Here is a 26,755-nt window from a genome sequence, read left to right as displayed (position 1 = left end):
CAGACACGGAAGCAAGAGAAACTACTATCCTGCAGCCTGAGGAACAGAAACCACAAACACAGAAAGTTATAAAATGAGACAGCAGAGGAATATGTTCCAGGTGAAGGAAAAAGGTTAAACCCCAGAAAAATACCTAAGTGAAGTAGAGACAGGCAAGCTACCTGAAAAAGCATTCAGAGTAATGAGATAAAGATGATCCAAGATCTCAGAAAAAGAATGGAGGCAGAGACCAAGATACAAAAAATGCTTTACAATCAGCTACAATATATAGAAGACAAACAAACAGAGATAAACAATACAATAGGGGCTTCCCTGGTGGCGCAGTGGTTAAGAATCCTCCAGCTAATGCAGGGGACACGGGTTCGAGTCCTGGTCCAGGAACACCCCACATGCCACAGAGCAACTAAGCCCATGTACCACAACTACTGAAGCCTGCGCCCCTAGAGCCCATGCTCCACAACAAGAGAAGCCACCACAATGAGAAGCGCGTGCACCACAACGAAGAGTAGCCCCCGCTTGCCGCAACTAGAGAAAGCCCGTGCACAGCAACAAAGACCCAACACAGCCACAAATAAATAAGTAAAATAAATTAATTTTTAAAAAATACAATAAGTTAAACAAAAAGTACACTAAAAGAAATCAACAGCAGAATAAATGAGGAGAAGAATGGATAAATGAGCTGGAAGACAAAACTGTGAAAATCACTGCTGCAAAACAAAATAAGAAAAGAATGAAAAAAAATGAGAGTGGTTTAAGAGACCTCTGGGACAACGATAAATGCACCAATATTCGCATTACAGAGGCCCAGAAGGAGAAGAGAGAAAGGGCCTGAGAAAATATTTAAGGAGCTAATTGCTGAAAACTTCCCTAACATGGGAAAGAAAACAGTCACCCAAGTCCAGGAAGTGCAGAGTCCCATACAGGTTAAACCCAAGGATGAATACGCTGAGACACATATTAATCAAATTGAGAAAAATTAAAGACAATGAGAAAATATTAAAAGCAATAAGGGAAAACAACAGCTGATTTTTCAGAAGAAACTCTGCAAGCCAGATGAGAGTGGCACAATATATTTAAAGTGACGAAAGGAAAAAACCTACAACAAAGGATACTCAACCCAGCAAGGCTCTAGTTTAGATTCGCCAGAGAAATCAAAAGCTTTACACACAAAAGCTATAAGACTTCAGCACCACCAAACCAGCTTCACAAGAAATGCTAAAGGAACTTCTCTAGGTGGGAAAGAAAAGGCCACAAACAAAAATAAGAAAATTACAAACGGGAAAGCTCACCAGTAAAGGAAACCATACAGTAAAGGTAGAAAATCATCCACACACAAATATGATACCAAAACCAGCAACTGTGAGGACAGTACAAATGCAAGATATAGGAAATACATTTGAAATTAAGAGACCAGCAACTTAAAAAAATTTGTGTACATACAGACTGCTACAGCAAAACCTCATGGTAACCACAAACCAAAAATCTACAATACATACAAAACAGAAAAAGGAATACAAACACAACACTGAAGTTAATAATCAAATCACAAGAGAAAAGAACAAAAGAGGAACAGAAAAAAAAGACCTACATAAACAAATCCAAAACATTAACAAAATAGCAGTAAGAACATACATATCGATAATTACCTTAAACATAAGTGGATTAAATGCTCCAAGCAAAAGACACAGACTGGCTGAATGGATATAAAAACAAGACTGCTATAAATGCTGTCTATGAGAAACCCACTTCAGATTTAGCGACACATACTGAAAGTGAAGGGATGGAATCAGGTATTTCATACGAATAGAAATCAAAAGAAAGCTAGAATAGCAATATTCACATCAGACAAAATAGACTTTAAAATACTGTTACAAGAGAAAAAGAAGGATATTACCTAATGATAAAACCATCAACCCAAGAAAATGATATAACAACCGAAAATACATATACACCCAAATAGGAGCACCTCAGTATATAACATAAATGCTGTCAAAAAAGAAGAAATCGGGGCTTCCCTGGTGGCGCAGTGGTTGGGAGGCCACCTGCCGATAACAGGGGACGCGGGTTCATACCCCGGTCCGGGAAGACCCCACGTGCCGCGGAGCGGCTGGGCCTGTAAGCCATGGCCGCTAAGCCTGCGCGTCCGGAGTCTGTGCTTCGCAACGGGAGGGGCAGCAAAGGTGAGAGGCCCGCGTACCGCAAAAAAAAAAAAAAGAAGAAATCAACAGTAACACAGTAATGGTGCAGGACTTTAACACCTCACTTACATCAATGGACAGATCATCCAGACAGAAAATCAATAAGGAAACACAGGCCTTAAATGGCATACTAGACCAGATGGATTTAATGGATGTTTACAGAACATTCCATCCAAAAGGAGACTACACATACTTCCCAAGCACACATGGAACATTCTCCAGCACAGAGCACATGCTGGGCCACACAAAGTAAGCCTTGGTAAATTTAAGAAAATTGAAATCATATCAAGCATCTTTTCTGACCACTACATTATGAGATTAGAAAGCAACTACAAGAAAAAAACTGTAAAAAACACAAATACGTGGAGGTTAAACAATATACTACTAAACAACCAATGGATCACTGAAGAAGTCAAAAGGAAATCAAAAGATACCTAGAGACAAATGACAGCAAAAACATGAAGATCAAAAACCTAGCACATGAAGATTGGGACAAAGCACAAGCAGTTCTAAAAGGGAATTTTATAGCAATACAATCCTATCTCAGGAAACAAGAAAAATCTCCAATAAATAACCTAACCTTACACCTAAAGCAACTAGAAAAAGATACAAACAAAACCCAAAGTTACTAGAAGGAAAGAAATTATAAACATCAGAGCAGAAATAAATGAAAAAGAGATGAAGAAAATAGAAAAGATGAATGAAACTAAAAGCTGGTTCTTTGAAAAGATAAAACTGATAAACCATTAGCTAGATTTCTCAAGAAAATAAAGAGAGCACAAATCAATAAAATTAGAAATGAAAAAGAAGGTACAACGGACACCACAGAAATACAAAGACTCATAAGAGACTACTATAAGCAACTATGCTGATAAAATGGACCACCTAGAAGAAATGAACAAATTCTCAGAAAGGTACAATCTCCCAAGACTGAACAAGGAAGAAATAGAAAATATGAGCAGAACAATCACAAGTACTGAAATTGAAATTGTGATTAAAAAACTACCAACAAACAGAAGTCCAGAGAAAAGTCCAGGACCAGATAGCTTCACAGGTGAATTTTATCAAATATTTAAAGAAGACTTAACACCTATCCTTCTGAAACAATTCCCATAAATTGCAGAGGAAGGAACACTCCCAAGCTCATTCGATGAGGCCACGAACACCTTGATACCAAAACTAGACAAAGATACCAAGAAAAAAAGAAAAAATACAGGCCTGTATCACTGATGAACACAGACACAACAATCGTCAACAAAATACTAGCAAACTGAATCCAACAATACATTAAAAGGAAGATACATCATGAGCAAGTGGATTTATCCCAGGTATGCAAGGATTTTTCAATATCAATCAGCGTGATACACCACATTAACAAACTGAAGAATAAAAACCACATGATCATCTCAACATATATGGGAAAAAACCTTCTGACAAAATTCAACATTTATGAGAAAAACTCTCCAGAAAGTGGGCACAGAAGGAACATACGTCAAAGTACTAAAGACAATATATGACAAAGCCACAGCTAACATCATACTCAACTGAAAAGCAGAAAGCATTTCCCCTAAGACCAGGAACAAGACAAGAATATCGACACTCACCACTGTGATGCAACACAGTTTTGGAAGTCCTGGCCACAGCAATCAGAGAAGAAAAAAAAAGAAATCCAAACTGGAAAAGTAGTAGTAAAACTGTCACTATTTGCAGATGACATGATACTATACATAAAAATCCTGAAGATGCTACTAGAGCTCATCAATGACTTTGGTAAATTTTCAGGGTACACAATTAATATGCAAAAAATCTCTTGCCTTTCTATACATTAACAACAGAAGTTCAGAAAGAAATGAGGGAAACAATATCACTTACCATCACATGAAAAAGAATAAAATACCTAGGAACAAACCTATCTAAGGAGGCAAAAGACCTGTACTCCAAAAACTGTATGACACTGATGAAAGAAATCAATGATGGCACAAACAGATGGAAAGATATACCATGTTCTTGGATCGTAAGAATCAATATTGTCTAAATGACTATACTACCCAAGGCAATCAAAGATTCACTGCAATTCCTATCAAATTAGAATGGCATTTTTTCACAGAACTAGAACAAAAAAACTTTAAATTTGTATGGAAACACAAAACACCCAAACAGTCAGGTTCCCTGACTTGAGACTACACTACAGAGCTACAGTCATCAAAACAATATGGTACTGGCACAAAAACAGAAATATAGATCAACAGATCAGGCTAGAAAGCCCAGAAATAAACCCATACACCTACGGTGAATTAATCTACAACAGAGGAGTCAAGAATATACAATGGAGAAAAAAGTATCTTCTATAAGTGGTGTTGGGAAAACTGCATGAATAAAGAAATGAAAGAAAATAAATAAAAGAATGAAACTCGAACATTCCCTAACACCATACACAAAAATAAACTCAAAATGGATTAAAGACCTAAATGTAAGACTACATACTACTAAACACTTAGAGGAAAATATAGGCAGAACACTCTGACATAAATCGCAGCAATCTTTTTGGCTTCACCTCCTAAAGTAATGAAAATAATAACAAAAATAAACAACTGGGACCTAATTAAACTTAAAAGCTTTGCACAGCAAAGGAAACCATAAACAAAATCAAAAGACAACCCACAAAATGGGAGAATATATTTATAAATGATGTGATCTACAAGGGATTAATCTCTAAAATATACAAACAACTCATGGAGCTCAATAACAAAAAAACAACCCAATCAAAAAATGGGCAGAAAAATCTAAATAGACATTTCTCCCAAGAAGACACACAGATGACCATAAAGCACATAAAAAGATACTTACTCAACATCACCAGTTATTAGAAAAATGCAAATCAAAACTACAATGAGGTATCCCCTCACACCAGTGAGAACGGCCATCATGAAAAAGTCAACAATAAATCGCTAGAGTGTGTGTGGAGAAAAGGGAACCCCCCTACACTGTTGGTGGGAATGTAAATTGGTACAGCCACTGTATGGAGATTAATTAAAAAATTAAAAACAGAGCTACCATATGACCCAGCAATTCCACTTCTGGGCATATATTTGGAGAAACCCGTAATTCAAAAAGGTAGATGCACCCCAATGTTCACTACATCACTATTTACAATAACCAAGACAGGGAAGCAACCTCGATGTCCATCAACAGAGGAATGGATAAAGATGTGGTACACACATGTACAATGGAGTATTACTCGGCCATGAAAATGAATGAAATAATGCCATCTGCAGCAACATGCATGGACCTAGAAATCATCATACTAAGTGAAGCAAGTCAGAGAAAGACAAATATCGTATGAAACCACTTATATCAGGGGTCCCCAACCCCCGGGAAACAGACCATTACCAGTCCACAGAGGTGAGTGAGTGGTGAGCGAGAGAGCAAAGCTCCATCTGTATTTGCAGCCGCCCCCCACTGTTTACATTACCACCTGAACTCCACCTCCTGTCAGATCAGCGGCAGCATCAGATTATCATAGGAGTGTGAACCCTAGTGTGAACTGCACATGTGAGGGATCTAGGCTGCATGCTCCTTATGAGACTCTAATGCCTGATCATCTGAGGTAGAGCTGAGGCAGTGATGCTAGTGCTAGGGCGTCGCTGCAAACACAGTTTACCATTAGCAGAGAGGTTTGACTGCACAGAGAACATAATAAATCAATTGCTTTCAGTCTCATATCAAACCCCTATCAGTGAGTGGCAAATGAAAACAAGCTCAGGGCTCCCAGTGATTCTGCATTATGGTGAGTGGTATAATTATTTCATTATATATTACAATGTAATAGTAATAGAAATAAAGTGCACAATAAATGTAATGTGGTTGAATCATCCCGAAACCACCCCCCACCTCCCACCATCTGTGGAAAAACTGTCTTCCACGAAACTGGTCCCTGGTACCAAAAAGGTTGGGGAGCGCCGACTTATAGGAGGAAACTTAAAAAAAAATGATACAAATGAACTTATTTACAAAAGAGAAACAGACTCACAGACTTAGAAAACAAACTTATGATAACAAAAGGGGAAAAGTGGGGTGAGGGATAAATTAGGAGCTTGGGATTAACATACACACACTACTATATATAAAACAGATAATCAACAAGACCTACTGTATAGCACAGAGAACTCTACTCAATATTCTTTAATAACCTAAATGGGAAAAGAATCTGAAAAGAATAGATATATGTATATGTATAACTGAATCACTTTGCTGTACACCTGAAACTAAGACAACACTGTAAATCAACTATACTGCAATGTAATATAAACTTTAAAAACTTAATAGAATTGAACTACCATAAGATCCAGCAATTCCAGTTCTGGGTATATATCCTAATGAAATAAAATCACTATGTCAAAAAGATATCTGCAGTGCCATGTTCACTAAAAAACAGTAGTTACCCTCTTAGCCACCAGGACAGGTTCCAAGCCCCCACTGGATACCTGAAATTGTAGACAGTACCAAAGCTATACATTCTATATTTTTTCCTGGAAGTACATACCTATGATAAAGTGTAACTTTCAGACACAGTGAGAGATTAACAACAGTTAAGTATTAATAAAACAGAATGATTACAATGTATTGTAAACAAAGTTATGTGAATGCGGTCTCTCAGAACATTTTATTGTACGAATTCAATACCTTTTTAAGCATTTATCATGCATTGTGGCTGTAACTTTTGCAGTCTGACGTGTGACAGTAAAACCACGAGGAACTTTTTTTTCCTGGATAGGATATTTTATACATGGATAGAATATTCATTCTTAATGTAAATCTTAGCAACCTAAGCAATTTTTTTCTTTCCTTATTGTGTCCAGAACTTTCACCTTCTCCCCTGAAGCATTTTATGGCTTCTTTTTCACATTCCCAAATTGCTACCTTTTCCCTTAAGTAAGCACTTCATGCTTGTCTTTGGCATTTCCAAATTGCCAGCATCACTACTCTTGTGCTTTGGGGTCATTATTAGGTAAAACAAGTGTTACCTGAGAACAGGCACTGTGAAACCATGACAGTAGATCTGAAAACCAAGGAAACTACTAAATGACTAAGGGGCAGGATACATGGATCAAAGGGATAATTCATGTCCCAGCTGAGACAGAGCCAGATGGCAAGAGGCTTCAACATGCTATTCAGAATGGCATGCATTCTAAAAGTTAAGAGCTGTTCATTTCCAGAATTTCCCATTTAATATTTTCCAACCACAGTTGACCAGGGTAACTAAAACCCCTAGAAAGTGAAACTTCAGATAAGGCAGAGACTGCTATACTATTTGCAATAGCCCAGATATGGAAACAAGCTTAGTGATGAATGAGTAAAGAAAATGTGTTATAGGCATATCGTGGAGGTATTTTGGGTTCAGGTCCTGAGCCCCACAATAAAGGAAGTCATGAATTTTTTGGCTTCCCACTGCATACAAAAGTTACGTTTATGCTGTACAGTAGTCTATTAAGTATGTAACAGCATTATATCTTAAAAAAATACATATCTTAATTTAAAAATACTTCACTGCTGAAAAACAATAACCATCATATGAGGCTTCAGCTAGTCCTAATCTTTGCTCATAGAGGGTCTTGCGCTTTGATCTTCATAGCTGCTGACTGATCAGTGTGGTGGCTGCAGGAGGGCTGTGGCAATTTCTTAAAATAAAACAATAAAGTTCACTTCATCAAGTGACTCTTCTTCTCACTCCTAATTTTTTTTCCTTTCCTTTTTTTTTTAATTGAATTATAGTTGACTTACAATTCTGTGTTACTTTCCAGTGTACATAACTGAATATGTATACATATTATTTATCATATTCTTTTCCATTATGTTATTATAAGATATTGAATATAATCTCCTATGCTATACAGTAAATCCTTTTTATCTGTTTTACATATAGTGGTATGTACATGTTAATCCCATTCTCCTAATTTACCACTGCCCACCCTGATTTGGTAACCATGTTTGTCTTCTATGTCTGCTTTGGTTTGTAAATAAACTCATTTGTATTATTTTTTAGATTCCACACATAAGTGGTATCATACGATACTTGTTTTTCTCTGTCTGACTTCACTTAGTATGATGATGTATACAGGTCTCTCCATGTTGCTGCAAATGGCATTATTTCATTCTTTTTTATGGCTGAATAATATTCCATTGGTGTACATACACTGCATCTTCTTTATCCATGTTTGTGTTGATGGACATTTAGGTTGCTTCCATGTGTTGACTACTGTAAACAGTGCTCCTATGAACAGTGGGGTGCATGTATCTTTTGGAATTAAGAGCTTCCTTTGGAAGCTAGGAGTGGGACTGCTGGATCATATGGCAGCTCTATTTGTAGTTTTTTAAGGAATCTCCATACTGTTCTTCACACTGGCTGCACCAATTTACATTCCCACCAAGTATGTAGTAGGGTTCCCTTTTCTCCACACCATCTTCAGCATTTATTGTTTGTAGACTTTTTGACGACAGTCATTCTGACCGGTGTGAGGTGACACTTCATTGTAGTTTTAATTTGTCTTTCTCTAGTAATTAGCAATGTTGAGCATCTTTTCATGCCGGTCTACTTTTATTACATATTGTTGTGTCCCAGGGAATAGGGAGACCTGAGAAAAGGTACAGAATGGGGAATGGCCCAGAGGTGAAGCAGTCAAAACACACACAACATTTATTAAGTTCATTGTCTTATATGGGTGCAGTTCCTGGTGCCGCCAAACAATTACAATAGTAACATCAAAGATCACAGGTTATCATAACAAATATAATAATAACAAAAAAGTTTAAAATATTGAGAGAACTACCAAAATGTGACACGGAGACACGAAATGACAAAATGCTGTTGGAAAAATGATTCCAACAGACTTGCTTGACACATCGTTGCCAGAATCTTCATTTTGTAAAAACCTCAGTATCTGTGAAGTGCAATAAGCAAAATACAGTAAGAGCAGGTATGCCCATCTATAAATACAATGAAATAAAGAGTAGGATCAGGAGCAGGAGAGTTTGGGGAAATGAGAACATGCTGGTCTAAGAGTACAAACTTCAGGTATAAGTTCTGGGGATCTAATATACCAAATGGTGACTTCAGTTATCAATACTGTATTACATACTTCAAAGCAGCTAAGGTGTCAAAATTTAATGTTCTCACCACACACAGAAAATGTAAATACGTGATGAGGCAGAGGTGTTTACAACCAATTCACAATGCATACTGGCAACATATCATTGCACTGTACACCTTAAACTTACATAATGTTATATGTCAATGATATTTCAACGAATGGTAGGGTTAACCGTAGGTTAAAGAATAACCCTTTTTCTCATTCACCCCATTAGCGTTTGAGAGAGAATACCCTCAGTTTTGAAATTCTCTTGTTTCTCAGTCTTTAAGTGACACCCTAGTTTTCTTCCCACTCTCCCAAGTTCTGGTTACTGTGTCACTCCTCAGCCTTTACTGTCTTGCCCAAGGTTGTGCAATCAGCCATGTCTTCTACTTTCTCTTTATTCCTATGGTTTCAACTACCATATGCAGAATGATAATTCCCCAAATCCACATACTCAGACTAGGCTTGGACCTAATTCTTCCACCACACTATCTACTGAATATTTCATTTGGATAAAACCCTGCTTCCTCCAGACGTGATCACTATGACCTTTTCTTCCTTCCCTGTCAGTTGGGATGTCTGATCTTTCCTATTCTTCCCCTTCCAACTACTCAATTATCTGTTCCTTTCTCTTATTCCCATGATCATTATTCACTCTCAGCCCCGTATTTCCTGATCCTAGGAGATGAAAATAGCCTCTAGGGACTTCCCTGGGTGGCACAGTGGTTAAGAATTCACCTGCCAATATAGGGGACACAGGTTCGAGCCCTGGTCCGGGAAGATCCCACATGTCATGGAGCAACTTGCCTGCGAGTTGGATCCCACAAGCCTGCAAGCCACAACTACTGAGCCCGTGCACCACAACCACTGAACCCCACCCACCTAGAGCCCGTGCTCCACAACGAGAAACCACCACAATCAGAAGCCCACACACCACAACCAAGAGTAGCCCCCGCTCGCCGCAACTAGAGAAAGACCATGTGCAGCAACAAAGACCCAATACAGCCAAAAATTATTAATTTTTTAAAATTTACCAGTATTAACCGGAGATAGAAAACTCAAGCAATCGTAAAAGTAAATACAATAACCTGTCTAATGTTAACATTTCAAACAGCTTGAAACCCAAATTCTTTCATAGGTGAATTTTTTCACAAGTTCCAAAAACAAATAATTCTAAAGTTTTATGAATTATTTTAGAGCATTTTACAATTCCTTTGGCAAAGTCAACAAATCTCCAAAACCAAAACCTGATAAAATAAATCAAACCACTCCCAAACTCTATTACTTATGACACCAGTTCAAGTATTTGCAAATATGATCCATAATCTGAAAGAGAAACACACAAACACATCCCTTAACAAACTAAGAAATCAGGATGGAGCCAATTAGTCCATATCAATGGGCTGCAAGTAAAAAACGACGATACTCTTAAAGATGTCAAAAAGTTGAAATTCAATATTGATTTTTTACTTAAAAATATTCACTCAGTAGAAAAAGAGATATGTCTTAACACAATAAAAATGTGTGCACAAGTGTATAATTATGCACTTCAGAATTTCAAAATCAGTCTAACCTGCTACAAAGGGTTTCTATTACACAAAATCAGCTCACATAATAAAGAGGAATGATATTTGCATTACTTTAAAGTAAAACTGCATACCTTGAATTTAGGGGTGAAACACTACATTCTCACAAAGGTCAGAAGATTAAGATGCCTTTTAACATATTGTATTTTAATACTGGAAACTGCTAACCAATTCAGTTAGGTAAGATAAGTAAATGCATGATTATAGTCAAATTTCTGATTTATACCTTATATATCCAAGAAATCCAAAAAACCAACAGAAATACTATCATCATAACCAGTTCAGAAAAGTAGAATAGTACAAAATTAGTACTATTAAAGACAATAGATTTTTTACCACTTAAATACATGATTGGCTATGTTAACTGAAAACTCTAGTGAGATTCTTCTTAAAAGACAAAGGGAGAATTCTGTTGCTCTAGAAAACACTGCCTCTGTAATGTCAATTTCCCCTAAATTAACCTTTGTATTCAATTAAAATCCTAGCAAATTACTGTTTACTACCAGCACCAAAGCATGTACTGGGTAGGCTAAAAAGTTCGTGCCGACTTTTCTATTAAGATTTTACAGAAAAACCGAAATGACCTTTTTGGCCAATCCAATAAATGTACATTCTCCAACAGTACTCTCTGAAGTTAATATCAGAATGGATAATGATGGAATATTTATACAACTCATTATTATACACAATAAGAATGAATTAACTGCTATAAGTAATTTCATGGATAACTTTTCCAGGCATAATGTTGCTCTGGAAAGCCCAACACACAAAAATAAAAACCAAATCAATGGTAACAGAAGTCAGAATAGTGGTTCTTTCTTGCAAAGGGAGGAATAATTGACTGGGAAGGTGACAGGAGTGAGGCTTCTCTGTTACTCATAATGTCATTTAAAAAATCAGGGTAATGGTTATTCACATGAGTGAATGTGTTTAATACTTGAGGCCAACACAATCGATATCAGATAAGGTAATAATGCATTTTAAATAAACTACCTCTACATCTTACCACCATTATGATGAATGTTCCTCAAGAGGGCTACTTTTCCTCAGCAGGTAAGAATTATTAAGAGATGCTCCATTTCCTGCTAGATTTTTAAAAAGTATGGTAAATTCCATAATTTGCCCTTTAAGCAGACTCAGTTGGTTATGAGTAGGCTCTTACTTAATTTAGCGAAGTTCAAAATGAGACATGAATACTGCTTGCATCTATCTCAGTATTTTAGTATGCAACACTGTGACAGCACATTTTGGTTTTTTGCTGTGTCGTTTACATTTTGGTGGATATTCTATAGGAAAACTGTAAAGAAGGTCACGTGAGTCAGACTGTTTTGTACACATAAAAATTTGAGGGAATATCCTCGCGGTCTGGCGGTTAGGATTTGGAGTTTTCACTGCCAGGGCCAGGTTTGATCCCTGGTCAGGCAACTAAGATCCCACAAGCCACATGGCACAGCAAAAACAAAACAGAAAAAACCCCGATACTGTTAAGACGCTCTCCACAAAACTCTCCTAACAATTTTTATGCTTTTACCAGTAATGTAAAAGTACCTACACTTCCCTAAAACCCAATGAGCACTGGAAATTAGTATTTTTAAAATTTGTAATTTTACTGAAAAATGAACGTTTGGGTTTTGTTAATATGTTGCTTATGAGTTTTATACATCTCTCAGCTGAGTTTTATCTCACTGACTTTTTAAAGACCTATCAGTATACGTGTGTGGTATATTCGTCCTTATTGGCATATATTTAAATCTCTCTTTAAAGGGGATTGACTGGGATTCTGTTAATTTATACTGACCAATTTGGGAAGAACTGACATCCTTAAAATATTAACTTTTTCCAATCTACTACTCTTCTTTAATTTATGAATCCTTAAATTTAATATGTTTGTGAAAAAGATCTTACATTGTTTTATTAAAGTACTAGATGTTAGTCTACCATTATTTCTACTTTGTTAGCTAACAAAGTCAGGAAAGTCCAGTGTGTACACTTTTTAATTTGTATTCATGCTTATTTTAATCTATTCTGTTTCCATCCTTTAAAAAGCTGTCATTTGCAGATAATTTGCTAGATCTCAGAAACTGTACTAAAGTCTTTGCATAAATTATCTCATTTTATCTTTACCTGAACTAGGGGTAGATATTACCAGCCCCATTTTCCAATTAATGACATTGAAGCTTTGAAAGCTAAGAAATGTGCTCAAGGACACAAAGGGACTTTACTCATTTCTCATAAACATGTTATCTATTTTACTTTTTTAATCCTTCTAAGACTCTTATTCTCCAGTTTCAATTATTTCACAGTATCTTCTGAAGCCTATTTAAGTTGTTTGAATGTTCATTACCCAAATCTCAGCAGATCTAATGGTTGCAGGAGAAGCAAAAGTCTTAAGAATGAACGTATTTAATGTGCCACTGGCACTGAAGTGATAATGTGCACACCCCACAGAACTGTTGTTTATATATAATTTTTTTAAATGCTGTTCATTAAAATGACTATATTGTATATGTTTAAAAATATACAATAGTTTAACAATACGGGTGAACAAGAAAACTGCTTGGAGTTCACTCAACTAATGAACTCAAAACATTTCTTCCACGTAACTGTAAACTCTGCTTTCCACTCAAAACACATTATCTTTGTTGATTAGTATGACAGATCAATTCTTTAAACATAATAATAATACAAGCTAAATACAAAGTAATTATATTTAAAGTGAAAATGTAAAGCACAAAAGATGTAAAAAAGTTGGTGAAAATGAAAAAGATATGCTCAGTCACAGTCATGGCCACTGACTTAAATTAAAATCTATAGGAAGACTAATTAACAGCTAGAGAAACAAAAATATCCACAAGATTAAGCCTAGCAAAGGTCTTAGAAAACTGACATACAATTTTCATATTGCAATTCCAGTATGAAGTGAAAATGCCATATAATGATGGCTCACAATTATGTCAGAAAATCATGCCAAAATACAATCCACCTCTATTTATTCTCTTCATTTGGAGAATTAGTGCACTGTTAAAATTAGAACTAAATCTAGTTTTTAAAAGATGAAACAAATATAATTGCAAATTTTTAAATTTCATTCACAAGAGATAAAATATCAAGCTGTTTCATCACTATATATTAAAAATTCTTTATTCTAGGGACTTTCCTGGTGGTCCAACGGTTAAGACTCTCCATGCTTCCACTGCAGGAGGCATCGGTTCGATGCCTGGTTGGGGACTAAGATCCCACATGCCACAAAGGGTGGCAAAAAAACAACAACAAAAAACTTATTCTAGTTTTCCATAGTCTAGCCTTCTTCCATATAAAAATTCTCAAAAAAAAATTTAATTAATACTTTAAAAATTGTATTTTTAAAAAACCTCTCACTGTTATCCTTTTAAATCTATCTAGTTTCCTCTAATATTTTAAAGTTAACTTTCATTCTATCTTAAGTAAAGTCCTAACCATCTTTTTTTTCCCCCTTATCCATCCCTCAGCTAATCTTTTTATTACCTGGCACAGTGAATTTTAAACTTCCTTTTTTTCTTCTTCTAGTCAGCAAACCCCACCTTCAAATGGAAGTTTAAAAAGAAGGTAAGCATACTGATTAATGTTCATTACCTGAAATCAAGTTAAGCAATATTTAACATTTAAGTTGAATAACTGGAAGAAGAGAAGTAGAAAGAATTAGTTTGTAAGCTAGTGTTTAAAAAGATCTTGAGAAATAAGGGACAAATTACAGCTCAATGATATGGAAATGTAAATACTAACTATACAGAAAATTCAAAGAGAATTTAAAGTTAGGAAATCCATTAATAAAATTCAGCACATTAATGGATCAAAGGAAAAAAAAAATCAACAGATGCAGGCCAAAGCATCCCCCAAATTCAACTCCTCTTTATGATAAAAACTTCTAAACTCTAAAGGAAGAGAATTTAAAGAATATTTACCTAAGAGAACACTGCAGTATCAATATTTAAAGAAAAAAACACTGGAAACACTCTTTCAAGTACCTATACCATTAAAAACTGAATCTAACATCATTATTAACAGAAAACACAATTACATAGAAAATGCAAAAAGTCCACTAACTAGTATCACTACTGGATTTCATGGACTCTGAAGATGCTCTTAATTATTAGATGAACCATTATTTTACATACCACTAAGAAAAACTACTGCTCAGTAAAATGATATAATTCATCATCATTTATAACTGTAAAATACATACTGGAGTTGGCATGTGTGTGAAAAATAACCAAAAGAAATGCATTTAGAATATTAAAACTTCTTCACATCACATTCAGGGTGCTACTGTGGCTCACTTTTCTGCTCAAAGCTGTTCAATGTCCATGTCTAACTACAGTTTTCTCCCAACAACAAGGTGTTGATGAAGCATCTCTTAATTATCATCTGTAGAATCTTCTTACAAGTCAATGACACTTACTTCTCAAACTTTGATGCCAGCACTTTATTTTTTGACTAAAGTCATTATTTCATTTTTGCTAAAGTAAGTTAAGCAGCTTCTGTTCAAAGTTGGAAATTTTGTGATAAAAAGACTCTCAATGTATAACCACGTATCCTATGACTGAAATATGAATCAAACAACCCAGGCTCTGACTGCTGTTTAACTTCTTTCAACTCTTCCAAGAGCAATTTATTCTACTTTCAGGAGTACTGTCTGATAAGTATTAGCAATGTATGTAGTAACCAATAATGACTGTAACTCATGTGGAGGGATACAAAATGAGTAGTTCCTGAATACTGCAGGCTGTGATAAATACATTTCAATTTCAGAGATACTGACCTATAAGGAGGAAAGTGCACCTCAGAATCTATGCAGTATGGTCATACATTTAATATTGAAAGTTTGCATAGTCGATTTCTGCATGTCAAGAGAGTCTGTTATAAATTATAAACTGAAATTGTTACTTTTAAAAAACTGCTATTCACTATGGCCACAAAAGTTACACAACGTAACACAATACAGTTAACAATGCATATATGAAAAGCAATATATAGTATGGTATAGGTGTAGACTCTGGAGCCAGATGGTAAAATTAAAATTCTACCTCCACTAAGATTATGGGTTTCAATCCCTGGGGTTTCAAAGTTTCAAAGCAAACTTAGGATACAAGAAAATGTGTATTGGGAATTCCCTGGTTGTCCAGTGATTAGGGCTCGGAGCTCTCACTGCCAAGGGCCAGGGTTCAATTCCTGGTTGGGAAACTAAGATCCCACTAGTCACGCAGCACAGCCAAAAATAAATAAATAAATGAAATGTGTAATTATGGTAGGGAGATTTTAGAAGTTATTATATTAGTACTGTCTGAAGAACAGTGCTGGCACACAATAAGTGTTTGATGACAATGGCAAAGACGATAATGATGATGGAGAAAATGTTATAAAAGGACTTTAATAAGCCTACAGAAATAAACCATGTTCATCAAAGGCATATATGTATGTCCATATATTGTCCATATATTGTATAAACTTGATGCAAATACAAAAATCTAATAATTTTTCCAACTGAAATAAAGAGTCTAAAAAAAGTTAAAGGAAAAAGACAACTAAAACAATTCTACAAAGAATAAGAGAATACTTACTAAAATTTTGAGGAGTTGGAAGACCCTGAGCTCACCTCCTCTCACACACACACCAAAATTATATCTACAGAGCAAGTATTGTTGAGAAAAACCAGAGACTAGTAGAAAAGATACAAAGAAGGAACCACAAAGAGACAGAAGTGGTGGATATGCAGTACAGTCAAGGTCTATGCATATCCCTGGGTAGGTGACCCACAAATGGGATGATAATCACAATTGTAGAGATTCTTCCCAAGGAGTAAAGAATTGGAGCACCTCAGTAGGCTCCTCAGCCTGGGGGTCTTGCACTGGGAGGACAAGTTCCCAGTATGTCTGACTTTGAAACCCAGTGGGGCTTACTCTGAGGAGACCTAGAAGAATGCGGGAAATAGACTCCATTCTTTTTTTTTTTTTTTTTTTTGCAGTACGCAGGCCTCTCACTGTTGTGGCCTTTCCCGTTGCGGAGCACAGGCTCTGGACGCGCAGGCTCAGTGGCCATGGCTCACGGGCCCAGCTGCTCTGCAGCATGTGGGATCTTCCCGGACCGGGACACGAATCCGTGTCCCTGCATCGGCAGGCAGACTCTCAACCACTGCGCCACCAGTGAAGCCCTAGACTCCATTCTTAAAGGGCACATACAGAAGCTGTGATTTGAAAGACACCCAGGTTAGATCCATATACTGATACCTGATCTTGGAGAGTCTCCTGGAAAAGAAGGGACAAATGGAGCTCACCCTGGGGACGCAGTCACTGGAGGCAGCCATTCTTGGGAGCTTTGTTCTACCATGTGGACACTGGTGCTGGCAAGCATCACTCTGGAGCCCTCCCTCTAGCTTATTAGCACTGGGACCTGGCCCAGCCACCAGTCTGTCAGCACCAGTACCAGGAAGTCCAAGCAACTAGCCAGGAAGGGACACAGCCCCAGCCACCAGGAGGCCAGCTAATCTTAAGGCCCTTCAGCCCATAGCTGCCCTGGGAATCAACCACACACACAAGTGCACTGGCACTAGCATGGGACCACCCAGCCTGGGAACCTCATGGGACTTCACATCTGGCCATCAGAACCAGGCCCTGCCCACCAGCTGGCTAACACCAACTCCAGGACACCTTTGGCCCTGCAGTTAGAGACCCCAGCACTCAGCTCTGCCCACTAGTGGGTCAGCAATAGCCCTAAGACCCACTAATACTCCACAGCCAGCTGCCGTATGTACAGAAATAAAACCCCAGAGGAACTAAATGAAGTAGAGATAGGCAATCTACTCAATAAAGAGTTCAAGACAATGATCATAAAGATAGTCAAAGAATTTGGGAGGAGAATGGATTCCCAGAGTGAGAAGTTAGAAGTTTTTAACAGAGGTAGAAGACAAAAAACAACCAAATAGAGATAATACAATAACTGAAATGAAAAACACACTAGAAAGAATCAACAGTAGATTAGATGATACAGAAGAACATATCAGTGACTAGACAGACTAGTGGAAACTGCTGAGGCTGAACAGAAAAAAGAAAAAGAATAAACAGAAATGAGGATCGTTTAAGAGACCTCTGGGACAACTTCAAGTGTACTGATATTCACATTACAGGAGTCCCAGAAGGAGAAGAGATTAGGAAAAGAGGCAGAGATCATATCTGAAGACATAATAGCCAAAAACTTCCCTAAAATGGGAAAGGACACAGACATCCAAGTCCAGGAAGCACAGCAAGTCCCATACAGGATTAACCCAAAGAAGAACACATCAAGATACAGTGTAATTAAAATGGTAAAAGTTAAAGACAAAGACATAATATTATAAACAAGTTATGTACAAAGGAACTGCCCATAATTGCACGTAATTAATCTGTAACAAGGGATGCAAAAATAATACAATGTGGAAAAGAGAGCCTCTTTAATAAAAGCCGTTGAGAAAAGCGGATAGCTACATGCAGAAGAATCAAGCTGGACTACTCTCTTCCACCATGCACAAAAATAAACTCAATACATATTGAAGACTTAAATGTAAGACCTGAAACAATAAAAATTCTAGAAGAAAACACAGGCAGCAAACCCTTTGACATTAGTAGTATTTTTTTTTACACACATAAAAAAGAGAAATTTTATTTCTCTTCTTTTATTTCCCTCCTCAAGGGAAATAAAAATAAACAGATGTGGTACTACTTCAAACTAAAAAGCTTTTGCACAGGGAAGGAAAATACCAACAAAACGAAAAGGCCCCCAATGAATGGGAGAAGATATTTGCAAAGGATATATCCAATAGAGCGTTAATATCCAAATGTAAAAAGAAGTCACACAACATCAAACAAACAAAACAAAACAAAACCCCACAAACAACCCAATTAAAAAATAGGCAGAGGGGCTTCCCTGGTGGCGCAGTGGTTGAGAATCTGCCTGCTAATGCAGAGGACATGGGTTCGAGCCCTGGTCTGGGAAGATCCCACATGCCGTGGAGCAACTAGGCCCGTGAGCCACAACTACTGAGCCTGCCCATCTGGAGTCTGTGCTCCGCAACAAGAGAGGCCCGCGCACCATGACAAAGAGTGGCCCCTGCTTGCCACAACTAGAGAAAGCCCTCGCACAGAAACGAAGACTCAACACAGCCAAAAATAAATAAATTAATTAATTAATTTAAAAAAATAGGCAGAGAATCTGAATAGACATTTTTCCAAAAAACACATACAGATGGCCAACAGACACATGAAAAGATGCTCAACATCACTAATTATTAAGGAAATACAAATCAAAACCACAATGAGGGATCACATCACATCACATCAATCAGAATCAGTAGTATCCAAAAGACAACAAATCACAAGTATTGGCAAAAGGGTGTGGAGAAAAGGGAACCCTCATGCACTGTTGGTGGGAATGTAAATTGGTGCAGCCACTGTGGAAAACAGTATGTGGAAAACAGTATGTGGAAAACATACTGTGGAAAACAGTATGAAGATTCCTCAAAAAATTAAAAATAGAACTACCATATGATCCAGCAATTACACTCCTAGGTATTTATCAAAATAAAAACACTAATTAGAGAAAAACATGCATCCCAATGTTCATTACTGCAGGACTGTTTACAATCACCAAGGTATAAAAGCAACCTAACTGCACCATACAGATGAATAAAGGTGTGGAATGTTAACCATAAAACAGAATGAAATATTGCCATTTGTGACAACATGCATGAACCTAGAGGATATGAGACTAAGTAAAATTAGTCAGAGAAAGACGAATACTGTATGATTTCACTTACATGTGGGAAAAAAAGGCTCCACCTCCCTAGTATTCTGACTGACGCAAAGTTAAAGCGACAATCAGAAAACATCTAATCCCTGGAAACTGGAAGAAATTAAACTGTTAAGTCTTTGGCAGTGCTATGAAGAAACAGAGACTCACAATTTAGTATCAACTAAATACAACCACTGTGGAAAGAACTTGGCAATTCCCAGTAGAGCTGACAATGCATATATATACACTTCAGTGTACCAATTCCATTTATATCATAAACCCAAGAGAGAAGAGTTATGTACAAAGAGAGCAGCACTGTTTTGAAAATTCAAACAACTTAAAACTTAACTGTAACTATTAATGAATAAATAAGCCACGGCCTATTTACTTATTAAAATACAAGTCTACTATGAAATTCGACTAGGAGTTTCTCAAACTTTTCCACGTCAGGACTCCTGCATAATTTTATAAAATGTTGTACTGAAAAATAATAAGAATGGACTGTCCATATTCCTATCGGGTGAAGAATATGAAAAAGAGGAGAATAAAGCAGGCAGGGAAGGTTATCCTGAGCTCCCATTTGGACTTTGTACCTTTATAATGTGGACACAGTATGCCTTAATATTTATACCCTTGTCCATAACACAGTAACTGTTTAAGCTAATTCCAATTGGAAAGTTATTCAACTCCATATACATCTCTGCATTCAGTCATTCAAATAATATTTATTGGAAATGATGCCCATGCGCCATATCATTTTGCTAAGGGGACAAGGCAGGATGAGAAACTGTCTCTACAGTTAGGACCTCAAGAAAACAAAATATAAACTAATAGAATACAACAGCTTCAATGGTAAGTTAAAGATGTCTGTATTGTTCTATGGGACACGAAAAGAAAAGCCTGGGAAAATAAAGTCACAAACAGAAAGAAATCAACAAGCAGGAGTTGTTTTAGGGATTCTATGAAGAAACTGCTTTTTCAGCTCATATTATTGGGCACTTAATATGTATCAGATACATTTTATTTTAGCCATATTGAGTATGGAGTGTCAGGAAGGCAAATGAGTTGTTCAGCAGGCAACGAGAAATGCTAGGTGAGAATCTCAGACAAGAGGAGACAGCGAAGCCAGAGAAGACTGGAGAAAACAGGATAGAGGACTGACGTCAAGGGAGATTCCACATGAGGTTTTAAAAAGAACCATAGCAGAGACAGAAGGCACAGAGTCTCTGAAACACAAAACACTTTTATGTGACATACCAATTGTACTGTGGAATAGTCTCGTTATTTGGGAAATAATGAATTTAGAAATAAGTGGGGGGAAAAAAAAAGGACTGATGATTTTTAGAAGATTAGAGAACCTAAGAAAATTTTAAGGAGAGAGAAATGAGCCAGCAGAGTGTCTGGGAAGAGGTTAAGCAGAGCACCTGGGCTTGGAAGGAGAGCACTGCAGTAAAAGAAATGGAAGAAAGCCTAGGTAGAAATAGAGCAAAAGCATGAAGCTAAAGAGAACAATCATTTACATCAAATGACCATCTACCTTTCTCAGTTAAGTAAAAGAATAAAAAGACTTCAAAAAAAATTTGAAAGACTGGAGTTGACATGAGAATTTTTTTTTAAAGTTTGTAATTGCCACAATGTGCTCAAATACAAATAACACAAAGATTATTCTGTGAGAATACAAATTAAATAGGATCAGAGAAACCATTTACAAAAAGTGCTGTATGCTTTTTAAAAAAAAAAAACTGCCTCTATTTGAAAAATACACATAAATTAAAACAGCTGGCTAATACCTGTCATCACAATCTACCCCTTCAAGCAAAAAACATCATATATTTAACCATTTCTGATAGAAATGCTTTAAAGTCATACACTTACCTGTCTTCTTAATTATACATTTGAGTTTAATATAATCATTATCTTGAACATCCTTTGTTGCTGTACTGGAACATCTGCTTCTGCTGTACTATGCAGCATACCATTCTATCTTCTCAGAGTTCTTTCTGTTTCCCAGCTGTCAAGATATAAAGCAACTATTTCTACAGTTTATGTTCATCCTTCACACCTCAACAACTAGGCTGCATTAGCAACTTGCTTCCCATCTGTCTCCTTCAGTCCAGTTTCTAAGTTTTCTAAACATGGCCATTCATGATAAATGTGATAATCTTTCTCATGGAGCATCACGTGTTGAAAGATTAGGAAACACATGCTTTCTGAAACCTGCATCTAGGACATTCATAAATGAAAAAACAAAGTTTAAAGCTTGGTTCAGAGAAGAGTAATAAAATTATTTTCACGATGCGGTTGCCTTCACCGGGGGAAGGAGGTTTGCACAAGGCCATGTCAAGGTTATTTATTGTATTTTTAGGAATTACTCTTCTGTTTTTTCAAACCTACTTCCTAAATTATTCCTGTAATGTTGTACCATGGTTAACTAAAATTTTGTTCACTAGAGGAAATATAATAATTTTGAGCAAAACGTTACTTGATGTTAGAACTTAGGATAGAAAAAAAGGAGCAGCTGTCAGGCTACCCTGGTGGTGCAGTGGTTCAGAATCCGCCTGCCAATGCAGAGGATACGGGTTCCATCCCTGATCCAGGGAGGATCCCACATGCCATGGAGCAACTAAGCCTGTGCGCCACAACTACTGAGCCTGTGCTCTAGAGCCCAGGAGCCACACAGCTACTGAATCCCAAGTGCCTCAACTACTGAAACCCGCGTGCCTAGAGCCCATGCTCTGCAATGAGAAGCTGCTGCAGTGAGAAGCCTGTGCACTGCAAGGAAGAGAAGGGAGTGGGGAGCTCACTGCAACTAGAGAAAGCCTGGGCGCACCACCAAAGACCCAACGCAGTCTTTATTAAATAAATTTATTTAAAAAAAGAAAAGAAAAAAGGAGCAGCTGTCAAGAACACATGAGTCATTCAAGAAGCAGCAATACTCGATAATTTTTCTAGTAAAGAAAACACTGATCAACTTACTACTAGTTTTCATTATTTCTCAACTTTAAAAGTTCTCCCCAATGGTTGGAGCCAGAACTGCTAAATAAATACGAAGCACAGCTTAGGTGTTCCATCAGTCTACCTCAGAATCTACCTTTTCTAGTCTCAATTTCCAGTATGCCGCTACCTATACATCCACTCTAGTCAAACTTTAAATATGTGCTGTCTTCTGAAGAAGCTTCAAACTTAAAATATGCCCTTTCCCTACTTCTATCTCCACCTAATGAAGTCCCACAAATTTTCAGTAAGTACCTTCCTAGAATTCCTCCTACTTCAGGGACCCTTTCCGAATGCTCCAAATGAAGACCTCGCATTCCTATGAAACCTTAGCAGTGAACTTCTTGCAGGCATCATCCGATTTTCGGAACTTTTTCAATCTTTACTAGTACAGCGCAAAGCTCACACAGGCTTAAAGAGTTCACCAATAAACCTGAATAATATACAATGTAAAGTACTGTAAAGAATGGGACTGTACCTTAAGACTTTTCAAATAAGACAAAATCTAAACAGCAGCATGGTACAAAAACTCGTAAATAATGCATCACTTTATCGTACTTCAGTAAGAAAACCCCATTTCCAACTCTTACTATATACTGTGTAAAATTATCACTAGTCGCTTAAACGCAAGTTTCCAACAAAATTTTTCCAGCTAAGGAAAAGAAGACTTCAGACTTTTAATCGCTTTCGAAGTATCTGTATCCTGCGGCACAAAAAAGAGTTACGAGCACTTTTTTCCCATCAAATTCATTTTTTATTACTGAGATACTCAGGGAGGCAACTGGTGGAAAACCTCAAGATAGGCACGTCAAGGTGCATGTATGACTTTACTTAAGTAAAAATAAAATTTCCTAGATTCTCATTTGCCTTCGTGAGCTCAGGTGCCTAGGCGGTCATCGGCCCTAACCGCCCTAGAGTGGCTTCAAGGGCGGGGGTAAGGCGCGAGGTCGTGATTGCCAGCAGCTCGGCTAAAATACAGCGGAAACTGCAGCCAGCCAGCAAGCTGCGGTAGGCAGAGCAGGAAAGAGGCGCTGCCGCCGAGCGCCTGGAGCCCGAGGGCTCATCACGACTGGAAGGACCACGGCCGCTGTAGGCAGCGAGCACGCCCCCTCCGCGCGTACACGCTGCCGTGCCGGGCCGCCGGTACCCGCCACCCGAGCCGCCGCCGTCTGCTCTCCGACCCCACCTCACGGGCTGTAGCGGAATTTCGCCTTCAAAAGCCACCTTCAAGATGGCGGCTCCCCCTCCCAGCCATCCCCTGCAGCAGGCGTAAATCCGCCGCCATCTTGTCCCCCCTCGCCCCCCCCCACCCCGTCTATATTTACATAGCGAAAATCGGGCAGGCCGGCCAGCGGCCTTCACCTCCCGCCTACAGCCCTCGCCTCCTTGCCAGGCCTCACTCGCGCGCGGTGCCCGGGCCGGCCGCGGCGCCAACCCGATGCCCCTCGGCCGCCTCCCGGGCCACAGGGAGACCCTCCCCCAGATCCCGCCCGGTAACAGAGCGCGCCTCCGCCGCTGCTCGGGGCAGCCGGGCTCCTTCCCGGGCCTAACTGCGGCCTCCTTGGGGCCTGCTCGCCGCCGCACGCCACACCGACCCGCCTAGCGCATAAGAGCGCCACACGGGCCGCCGACCAGGCCGAGACCAGGCCGTCCCACTCGCTCTAGGCCCCGCAGCCGCGGCCGCGTCCCAGACTCACCAGACCCGGGTGCGGGCGCTCGGCGACGGTGGCGGGTGCCGCAGGCCGGCCTTTCTCTGGAGCACTGGGCCGGGCTCCGGCTGGTGGGGCGGGCGGAGGGAGGGAGGAGGGGCCGAGCTCGGAGCTGACAAAAAGCGGCCCAGCTCCCCGGCACGGGCCCGCCGTCAGCACGTCACGTCACCGCCTGGGACAGAAACCCAAGAAAATACGGAAGGGTGAAGTCCCCTCTTCGGCCCGGTTGGTCCCTCGGCGCCTCGTGTCGAAGCCACTCAGGCCTTTCGACCTGAGAGTATAGTTGCCGTGCTGCGGCGGGGTCTCCGGCGGCCTGACTGACAACGTTCCTTTCTCCTCCTCCGCGCTCCCGCCCGCCGCCGCCGCCGCCGCTGCCGCCGCCGCCGCCGCCGCACACGCGCCACTGCCGCCGCCTCGGCCGTAAAACCCACGCAGGGCCGCGGTCCGCCAACCCCGCGGAAAGACAGGAGGTCCGCACCTGGGCGGACTGGGTTCTGCCCAGAGACGTACCGCGTCTCGGTGCGGGTCGTGGCCCAGGTACTTGCTCGAGTTGTTTGCAAGCTGTCAAGACCCATGCCTGCAGAAAATGTGTTTTCTTCATCCTTGTAGCTAGAAAATTTAGCAACCCCCGCCGTACCCTTCCTTCGCTTAAAAAGAAGAAAAAAAAAATTGAAATAAAATGAAAATAGACTTGCCACTCTGAATGGTTTGTGGGCAAGAGGAGCAGGCGGCTTGTTCTAAAACTACCAAATATTTTCATTTTTAAAAGTTAGAGAACCTGATATGAATGTAATGTGGGAAAGGATTAAACTTTGAAAGCGATTTTGCACATTTCAATGAACAATTTTTAACGTATCGTTAATTTTCTATGTACCTTGTGTTTGAGGATTTCTGAGCCTATTGAAATGTAAGTCTTGTGTATTTGTTTCATAAATAACGCTTTTTTTTGTATTTCAGTATTCTTTCATAAATATACATATATACTGGCAGAATTGGCTATGGATTTTTTTTTTTAAAGCAAGCTACATAAACAGCTCTTTAAACGTTAAAAAGGCCTGAAAGGGAAAAATTTGATTAAACAGACATTTATCAGCTCCGAAACCATGTATTTTCTGTTTTTATTACTTTAAATTTCTCTGCTATCTTTCCATACTGAACTTGGGGTCCAAACTTCGAAAGATGGTAGTAAAAAGTGAAAAAATGTTGCCTTTCTCTATATTAATCTGGAATCCGACATGCTGTATTTCCTCAGTATGGACCTAAACGATAAAGACATTTTAAATAACAAGGAATACAAAAATAACAGAGCCAACAGAATACAGGTGGAGAAATCTCTTTAAATGTAGAGGCCAAATATTTAAGTTTTCTATCATACATATTGTCAAAACTCCCAGAATGCAACTCGTCCTTGCCTCACATACATTAAAATCATGAAATGCTTTGTAAAAGGAAAAACAGAGGTACAGTTAGAAATCTCTGGGAAAGTCTCTGGGTGATAGTTTTCCATTCAAGTCCATAGCTTAGTTTTGTTTTTGTTTTTTCTGAGTGACTAAATATCCTTTCAGAAATCACAAAAGACAACATGTCATTATTGTTTATAGAAAACTACAAAAGGCTGTGATAGAATATATTTTCACAGAAAGGTGAAGAAAAATATTTTTTCAGGTGAAAAAGAACTAGCTTAACTTCAAATATAATTAACATAATTTCAAAATAATGACAACCAGTGTTTAAATATTTTCCAAAGGCCTTGTTTAATGTTATGGTATGCTAAGAATGGGGTCTGACATCATCCTTTCAACTGTAGTTAACATAATCAGAACACAAGAAGATAATGTCAGTATTCTTGTTAGATCTCCCATGATTATAAAAAATACTAGTAGGACCATCAGTATAAAGCACTTAAGAAAACAGTGGCCACAGTAAAAAGAAAAAGATGTTTCCTAATTTCAGAGTTAAGTAGTAGTTTAGACAGTGTTATTTTTATAATAGCCTTTTAATATTTCATACATTAAAAGATTGTTAGCCTTTGATAGGATACAAGTGATGGCCTAATTATATTTGTTAGATAGACCATTATTAGAATTCAAGAAAGATTATTTAATAGATGACTATACATATGAAGTCAACTATATTACATTAGCTTTTTTAAAATGCAAAGTCATTTGTATTTCAAATACATTTATGGATAGCAGTAAAGAAATACCACTATATGACAAATCATTTTACCAGAAATACATGTAAAAATACAAGATACTTATGATAAAATGAAGAAGTATGAATAGAGATGTGAAATTGTTTAACATTATAAAATATTAAAGTAGTTACAGTAAGACCTT

At 38.3% G+C, this 26,755-nt stretch overlaps 2 protein-coding genes across 6 annotated transcripts in view; both read right to left on the bottom strand.

Annotated features, from left to right (window-relative positions):
• LOC132419211 (zinc finger X-chromosomal protein-like) overlaps positions 1-24,708 on the bottom strand; it is a 55,395-nt gene extending 30,687 nt beyond the window's left edge. For 2 of the 4 annotated variants that reach the window (XM_060003183.1, XM_060003186.1), the window contains exons 1-2: positions 24,405-24,708; positions 21,589-21,724 (exon numbers count right to left, since the gene is read on the bottom strand). The gene's annotated coding sequence lies outside the window, so the exon portion shown is untranslated. Of the gene's footprint in view, positions 1-21,588; positions 22,346-24,404 lie in introns of those variants that run through there. The other 2 variants (XM_060003184.1, XM_060003185.1) reach the window with 2 other exon arrangements.
• Positions 24,709-24,853: 145 nt separating this feature from the next.
• Positions 24,854-26,755, bottom strand: part of LOC132419212 (eukaryotic translation initiation factor 2 subunit 3-like) — a 45,519-nt gene continuing 43,617 nt past the window's right edge. Inside the window, exon 15 of one of the 2 annotated variants that reach the window (XR_009518155.1) lies at positions 24,854-25,675. Coding sequence is in view for 1 of the 2 variants with exons in the window: in XM_060003190.1 (XP_059859173.1) it covers positions 25,630-25,675 (46 nt within the window). In the remaining variant the exon portion in view is untranslated. The remainder of the gene's footprint in view (positions 25,676-26,755) is intronic. The other variant, XM_060003190.1, reaches the window with a different exon arrangement.

This window comes from Delphinus delphis, chromosome Y (genome assembly GCF_949987515.2).
Source record: "Delphinus delphis chromosome Y, mDelDel1.2, whole genome shotgun sequence".
NCBI lineage: Eukaryota > Metazoa > Chordata > Mammalia > Artiodactyla > Delphinidae > Delphinus > Delphinus delphis.
Note: the sequence above shows the minus strand (reverse complement) of the source record. Positions and strands in the feature narration are given on the sequence as shown.